This window comes from Uncinocarpus reesii, genomic scaffold (genome assembly GCF_000003515.1).
Source record: "Uncinocarpus reesii 1704 scaffold_2 genomic scaffold, whole genome shotgun sequence".
Classification (NCBI taxonomy): domain Eukaryota; kingdom Fungi; phylum Ascomycota; class Eurotiomycetes; order Onygenales; family Onygenaceae; genus Uncinocarpus; species Uncinocarpus reesii.
In genome coordinates, this window is record NW_003052499.1 from 3,708,600 (window position 1) to 3,716,502 (window position 7,903).

The window sequence follows — 7,903 nt, forward strand, 5'->3', positions numbered from 1 at the left end:
TGATTACCTCATCGCGACTAGGCTGCAATGGCGACGGGACGATGAGCTGATTCTCTGTGATTCTCATCATTTTACACAGTAACTAAGAGCTTGACCTCGTTGAATGAGTGATAGCCGTGGCAATGGCTGACAGCGAGTACAATCGCGAAGAAGATACGTTTGAGGAGGAGGAAGAGGTTGATGAGAGTGTGAGAGCTATTCTGATGTCTCCAGGCTGCACCCGCTGATCGAAATAGGGATACAAAAGCGTCAAAGATGCCGTCCTCTTTGCAATCGAAATTAGCGAATCTATGTTGACGGTAGATCCGAACTCCGGCTCCAAGCGGACGCGACCGGAATCTCCAGCTACTGCTGCGCTCAAATGTGCATATCATTTGATGCAGCAGCGGATCATATCAAACCCCAAAGACATGATTGGCGTTTTGCTTTATGGGACGGAATCCTCAAAGTTCTATGCCGATGACGAAGACGGAAGGGGGAGCCTGCCCTACCCCCATTGCTACCTATTCACAGACCTTGATGTGCCACTCGCGTCAGACGTGAAAGAACTCCGGGCGTTGGTAGAAAATGAAGACAGGGCTGCTGAAATCCTGGTTCCCTCCAAGGAGCCCGTTTCGATGGCCAACGTCTTGTTCTGTGCCAACCAGATATTCACGACAAAGGCCCCTAACTTCTCGTCTCGACGACTGTTTATTGTGACCAACAATGATAATCCACACGCCAAGGATAGGGCGATGAGATCTGCGGCTACTGTTCGCGCGAAGGACTTGTATGACTTGGGTGTCGTAATTGAATTGTTTCCCCTGTCCACCCCCGAAGGAGATTTTGATACGTCCAAGTTCTACGATGTACGTTTCATGTGTATCGTTCTATCAAACCGATACTGACCTGACTAGGATATAATATATCGAGCTTCTCCAACGGATCCAGAGGCTCCAGATTACTCTCACACGTCCAAACCCACTTCCAGCGGTGGCGACGGCATATCGATATTGAATAGCCTGCTATCTTCGATCAATTCAAAATCTACACCTCGTCGTGCTTTATTCTCCAGTATACCATTAGAAATCGGTCCCGATTTCAAGATATCCGTCACCGGATACATTATTTTCAAACGACAAGAACCAGCGAGAAGCTGCTATGTGTGGTTAGGAGGTGAAGAGCCGCAGCTTGCAAAGGGTATAACTACGCAGATGGCGGATGACTCTGCACGGGAAGTCGAAAAATGGGAGATCAGGAAAGCTTACAAATTTGGGGGCGAGCAGATCACATTCACCCAAGAAGAGCAGAGTGCGTTGAGAAACTTTGGTGATCCAGTCATCCGTATAATCGGGTTCAGATCCATGTCATTACTTCCGATTTGGGCGTCGATTAAGCAACCAACGTTTATATACCCTTCTGAAGGAGTGTTTGTAGGATCTACTCGTGTCTTCTCAGCGTTGCAGCAGACACTCCTCAAACAAGGGAAGTATGCTCTTGTATGGTTTGTTGCCCGAAAGAACGCCGCTCCGGTCATGGCTGCGATGATCCCAGGGGAAGAGGAACTCGACGAACAGGGCGCCCAAGTTATCCCACCAGGAATGTGGATTCTACCGTTACCTTTTGCGGACGATATCCGCAGAAACCCCGAAACGGAACATATAGTGGCCCCTGAACCTTTGGTGGACAAAATGAGAGATGTCATTCAGAAGTTACAACTCCCCAAGAGCAGATATGACCCGCAAAAGTACCCTAATCCTTGTAGGTCACCTTAACCCGTTCCAGTTCAGTTTAGATCTCTAACAAGCGAATAGCTTTGCAATGGCACTATCGCATTCTTCAAGCGCTGGCGCTTGACGAGGACTTACCGGAGCAACCCGAAGATAAAACGATTCCCAAATATAAGCAAATTGACAAGGTTTGTGAATAATATTCCCAAGCTTGTGTGGTGGCGAGCTGGAGCACCAACAAATACCATTTGGACATGGCCAGTGCTGATTTTTTTTAGCGTGCTGGCGAATTCGTTGTTGCCTGGGGCGAAGAACTGGAAGACCAGTATCGGCAGCTCGATCGCCCAAAGCCAGTTACGACTTTGGCTAAGAGGCCCGCACCCAGCAAAGCGGCTGAAGGCGATGGACGAGCAACTAAAAAGGTAAAGGCTGAAGGCACCAGCGACGAGGAGGTGAAGATGCATTATATAAAAGGCACCTTGAACAAGGTTTGAACCTATTTCGTTCTTCCACACGCGGTGATCATTTAGCTAATTTGCTCCTTTAGCTTACGGTGGTCTATCTAAAGGACTTTCTATCAAGTCATAATCTGCCAACCACGGGTAAAAAGGCTGACTTGATTGATCGGGTTGAGGAGCTTTTTGAGAAGAAATGATTGTAGTTTAGACCCGTCATGGCCATTTTTGGGAATTGAGACACGGGCATCATCTTAGACGTTTTGTTCCTGGGAGGTGGATTGTAACCACTGATCTATGTATTTCAGACGACTTGTCCTATGTGGTCTAAACGGTAGGGAAATGAATTGATGTCAATGTATTGCAAGATTTCGGTTTCTGATAAGCTCATACGCCATGAACCCAATTCCACACGGCGAAGTACACTCAAACTACAATTCCACGCACCGGTGCTTGGTCTTTGGAGCTAAGGTCGCTGGCGGTTTGGTTCTCCCTGTCCCGGAGTCTCACTCTCCCGTTCCGGCCTCTCTTACACAAACCCAGCAACCCGGACCGCATCCTCTCTCCACATCGCCCCAGCATCCGGATCTCTGCTTCTTCTCGTCCCGGCAGCTTCCAATGGCAGCTGTCCCGTGCCACTTGCAAGAATCCAGATATGGCGTGATCTTTCTCGGAAGCTCACAACCAACACTCGTTCAACACACAGCCCAAAACCCTGCGTCTTCTCCCCAAGGGACCCCCCTGAAGCTCTTGTTACCGCAAAACCACTTGCGTGGACGTTTCTTGGGCCAACAGTAAGCAGAGGGCTGTGGTGAAGATCTTGTGGGAGCAATGATGGAGTACGTCCGGGCAACTGGCATCGGGGAATGAGAATGAAGATCGCTGGTTTGGATCCGGAAGATACAGAGGATGGATGCGATTGTCAGTCCCTCTGATGTATAAATATTGCTGCTCCCGCAGTAAAGCCCGGTGTTTTGTCCCTTATGAAGCAGTGCTATACCTTGGCCATCACCGGATAGCAATCAATGTCGTCAGCACCTCCTCAAGCCAATGAAATGCACCATTTCGAGCCATCAGTCGAGCCAATGCACGCGAAATCAGCAGCTGAGCAGAATGCGTTTTTGTCCATGCTGAAAAAGGATCACAAATCTCATCGTGCAATCGCAGACAACTATTTGAACTTCTGGGACGCAAACGATGGAAAAGCAAGAGAGAACACCGATGACGAGAGAGACGGCAGAATAAGCAAGTACATGTCATTGGTGAATGGGTAGCTTTCTTGATTCCCTTTTCAACTTTAGCATCCTAGGCGCTGACGGAGGTGTAATAGTTACTATGATCTTGCGACCGACATCTATGAAGAAGCATGGGCTCAATCATTCCATCTCTGTCGGTTCGCAATTGGCGAGCCATTTCGGCAGGCTCTAGCACGACACGAGCACTATTTGGCATATCTCATGGGCTTAAAACGAGACATGCACGTGTTGGATGTTGGTTGTGGTGTCGGAGGTCCAGCAAGGGAGATGGCAACTTTTACGGGATGCACCGTTGTTGGATTGAACAACAATGGATATCAGGTCCAGCGTGCGACCCTGCATTCTCAACGGCAAGGCCTTAGCACCAAAGTTTCTTTCGTCAAGGGGGACTTCATGGTATGTTTCTTTTCCGCTGTCAAAAAGGGAAGCATTCGTACTAAACTACATCCTATAGAACATTGACTTCCCTGAGAATTCTTTCGACGCCGTCTATGCCATCGAGGCGACCGTGCATGCTCCCTCCCTCCAAGGCGCCTACGAGCAGGTTTACAATGTTCTCAAACCAGGCGGTGCATTTGGCGTCTATGAATGGGTCATGACTGACAAATATGACGACTCCGATCCCCGTCATCGTGCCATGCGTCTCGGAATCGAACGCGGGAACGGTATAGCGAGTATGATGACACGCCAGCACGCCGTGAGCGCCATCAAAGCCGCGGGATTCCTACTAGAATACGAGGAAGATCTGGCTGCTCATCCGGACGAAATTCCATGGTACGCACCCCTTGCAGGAGAGTTTCGCGCTGGGGGTACGCTCTGGGAGCGTTTGACTGCGCTGAGGTTGACTTGGATGGGGCGAATGGCGATGAGTACGTTGGTCGGGGTGCTAGAAGGTGTGCGTTTGGCTCCTCCTGGGACGTTAGATACTTTGAAAGTGCTTTCACAGGGGGCAGAAGCCCTGGTGGCTGGTGGGAGAGAAGGGTTGTTCACTCCAATGTACTTAATGGTGGCAAGGAAGCCTACCCAGCGAGTCAGCGGCAAAGGGCAATGATGGAGGCTAGGGGCTGATACCTAGTTACTAGTTTGGAATTCAGGAGAAAAAATAAAACTTCTTTTTAGACCTCAAACGAATCAGGTTGCATGTCTACAATATTTTAAACCAGAAATCAGCAGAACGCTGCCAGCAAGATCGCTCAGTTTGGAACGAAAAGTAAAGTTCGAAATCCTTGCAAAATCGAGTCTTCTTCTGTGGCAGAGAGACCGCCGCTAGCCATACGTATGAGCTTACGGACGTCTTCGGCCTGCTCATCTGCACCCATAGCTTCTTCAAGAATCTTCCTCACGATATGTTCCCTGGTGGTGGGATTCGTAGCCGCGGTAAGGAGAGAGCCGAAAATGTGTGACTTCCGTACGAGCCTCAGATCGCTCACGTTGTGGAGATATTTTGCCATCATGTTATAGTAAACTTGCCGGTAATATCTTAGCGCTTCGGGAGTGTTTTCCTTGAACGACCTTCGTAAACGAAAGTGATACAGAACGGGGTTCCAGTCCACGGCGAGCCAGAAGGGGAAACATGCGTACCCAAAGTGCCTGGGCATGGTTTGTACGTTGTCCCAATCGACGATACCAGTGACCCTTCCAGTTTCATCGGTCATTATGTTTTGCCAGTTGAAATCTTGCAAGCCAAGGACGAAACTCTCGTTGTCGGATTTTCCGTTGGTCGAGGGTGGCAGGCACGAAATGATCATCTCAAGCAGCGCCCGAGAACCTGCGTTGACAATTGGATCCTTTGAAATTTCACCTCCCTCACGCGAAGCTAGGCAGTGCTGAAGGTATTCTTGCGATGAGCTGAAGGGCCCAGATTCCTCGACCCTAAGAACTTTACCATAGTCTGCTTGTCCGAACGTCCCATCGTACCAGCGGTAGCAAGGGCCGATCGTGAGCCCCCCTTGATCAAAGACTAATGTGCCAATCCTGTCAAATTTGAGGTTTTGAAGCTGTGACATTGTTTCCGCAAGACTATCCAAGATCCTAAGGCGCCGTTCTTCCAAAATACCCGGCCCCGATTCGTCGAACCACCTTTTGTTCACAGGAACACCGTGCACATAGCCCATAACCATGAAGGGTGCGCCGATTTCGTTGCGAAAACCGTCGTTATAACCGTAAATCTCCGGAATTGGGAGAGTTGTATTCTTTTTGATATATTGCATTGTGCGTATCTGGGCCACGAATGCGCGCCTTGCCGACTGAGTAAAGCGGTCTCCCCAGCCCGTTGCTGGGATGCGAATCACATATTTCTCACCAGCACGAAATTCCACAATGTGGACTATATTGTAAGAACCATTTAGGCTATCGATCAAGCGGCCGAAAGGGTCAAATATTCCTGTTCGCTGCCAATAAAACCTCGCAGCAAGTTGTAAGAGGGAAGTCTCCGTAATGTTCACCAGGGACCCAAAGCGGACCTCTAGTCTATTTGTTTGGATAGCGGTTTCGTTCATCTTTTGAATAATAGACAAATTCCAAATAGTAATGTTGTTGTAAGTTGGCTAGAGAAGGCGATAATGATGAAAAAGAAAGGTAATGTAACATCAAGAGATATTGATAGAGATATAAAGTCAGGTGATAGAGCGCAACAAGAAGAATGCAAATGGCATTCACTAAATTTCTTGTTTGTTTATCTCTTATTCTTTTGTACGACGCAACTAATTCTGCGTCTAGTAGGAGAAATGGTAATATGGTGCACCTACAGTTTGAGTTGTTAACAAAGTTGGTTCATAACGTGTTAAGTGAGAGCCGTTTAGCTTCACCAGTCAAGTTGGAAAATCAAGGGCAAGAGAGAATAAGTTATAGAGAGAAGCCGCGATACAAAACATCCAGGATTGGTTGTTTATATAATAGCAGGCGATATCGCATGCATTTAGGAGTTGTGAGGAGCCAATTGCGGCTGCACCCTAACAACACCTCCTTGATTGCTAACTTACACTTGATAAGCACACCAAGTTCACGAAAGACGCAAAATCGACGCTGATCAAACTTGTAAAGGTGCCAATGACCAGCATAGAACTTTTCACTAGTACGCAAAGAGCGGCTAGAAAAGCGCCCATTGCAGCAGACCTTTTGATATCGCAAGGCGATGTAGTGACGCTGTCCGAAGCGAGCGGCCTAGCAGATCGATTGGCTCCAAGTTTGGAAGGTGCGCTCCACTGATCCAGATGTCTTCCATATCTTTATAGGCCACTATCCTAGCACGGACATGGGGACAGTGACTTTGAAGAGTGCTTTTGAGGGGTGGAGATGTCACAGCGGCATATTCCTGTGGGCGCACATTCCGTTGTTGGCGTTCGCCTGGGTCAGGCTACTGAGCCCATTGTTTTCGCATTGTTAAATTAGAGGCGGGAGTTTTATTCCCACTGTTATATGGTATTGCATTATAGCGTAAGCTACTGAGCGAAGTCCATTTTTTGGCTGAGGTTCGGATATGAAGGTCCTGGGTCTCAAATCCCCTCAAGACGGCGTCAATAGGATGTCTGTACGGCGCGGACGACGGGTCTGGAAGAAAGAACAAAGCAGATGCATAGAGTCCACTGACAAGGCTCTTGAGGTATTATTATCGCAGTGAGTGAGCTATCTGAGCCCTTCCAGGCTTCCTTTAATCCTAGGTAGGCTGCAGGCGTCGCTGAAAGAGCGGCAGGAAAATGGTTCACTTCTTGCTACGCCCCTGTCCAGGAAAATGCCCTGAGACACCTGACATATGTTATTGACTCTGTATTCCAGCGCACATATCCAATCTCAATAGTGAAGGAGCTGTATAGAGGGTAGAAGAGCAGTCGACGTCAAAGTGAAGATGAAGCGACGTTGCCGTTCCTGCTGAGTCAGCGGCATGTAACTTATGACTGTAACAATGTACGGGGTGTGTAATGAAGGCTGTTCTGATACCGTTCCAGAATACGGCTAAATTGGGCAATTTCAACTTGCTCTCCTTTCGCTCTCTCTTCTCTCCTCCATCCCCGCCCTAGCAAGCACTGTCGTTGTGTTGTGCTCATTGTGCAATACAATTCGCTGCATTTTGCTATGCAGTGACAGTGTGGGTGATCAGTCATTCTTTTACTCATTTCTCTTATTTTCCTTGCTTTTGTTTATTGGTGCTTCGCGCCTGAAAGTGGACAAATTGTGTGTTGGCAGTACATCATCACACCCAATAACGCGTCTTCGATCCGAGCAACTCGAACAATCGGCCAACTGAACACGCATCTCACTGACGAGAGCGCTTTTATATCGCTTATCGATTCGACACAGGTTATGAATGGGGCGTGGTGGAGATAAGTGGTGAGACGGCACTTTCGACTTGTGCTTGACTCTCATTCCCGGTTCGCTCTTGTTCTTCCAAGGGTCTCGCCAAACGATACCGAACGACGTCGCTTGGGAACGATGAGACCAGCCGCCTAGGGGTTCGCCAGCCGTTGAATTTACTTAACGCAAAGCC

The 7,903-nt window shown here is 48.5% G+C and overlaps 3 protein-coding genes across 3 annotated transcripts; 2 read left to right on the forward strand and 1 right to left on the reverse strand.

The window, feature by feature from the left end:
* Positions 1–122: 122 nt before the first annotated feature.
* On the forward strand, positions 123–2,203 carry UREG_04244 (MUS51 protein; the record flags this gene model as incomplete). The annotated part of the gene is made up of 5 exons (XM_002544681.1): positions 123–188; positions 237–848; positions 897–1,740; positions 1,794–1,897; positions 1,988–2,203. The coding sequence occupies 5 exons, from the start codon at positions 123–125 to the stop codon at positions 2,201–2,203; spliced, it is 1,842 nt and encodes a 613-aa protein (XP_002544727.1).
* Positions 2,204–3,189: 986 nt separating this feature from the next.
* On the forward strand, positions 3,190–4,471 carry UREG_04245 (sterol 24-C-methyltransferase; the record flags this gene model as incomplete). The annotated part of the gene is made up of 3 exons (XM_002544682.1): positions 3,190–3,413; positions 3,495–3,816; positions 3,875–4,471. The coding sequence occupies 3 exons, from the start codon at positions 3,190–3,192 to the stop codon at positions 4,469–4,471; spliced, it is 1,143 nt and encodes a 380-aa protein (XP_002544728.1).
* Positions 4,472–4,613: 142 nt separating this feature from the next.
* On the reverse strand, positions 4,614–6,524 carry UREG_04246 (uncharacterized protein; the record flags this gene model as incomplete). Its single annotated transcript, XM_002544683.1, has 2 exons — positions 4,614–5,918; positions 6,402–6,524. The coding sequence occupies 2 exons, from the start codon at positions 6,522–6,524 to the stop codon at positions 4,614–4,616; spliced, it is 1,428 nt and encodes a 475-aa protein (XP_002544729.1).
* Between the last annotated feature and the right edge of the window lie 1,379 nt (positions 6,525–7,903).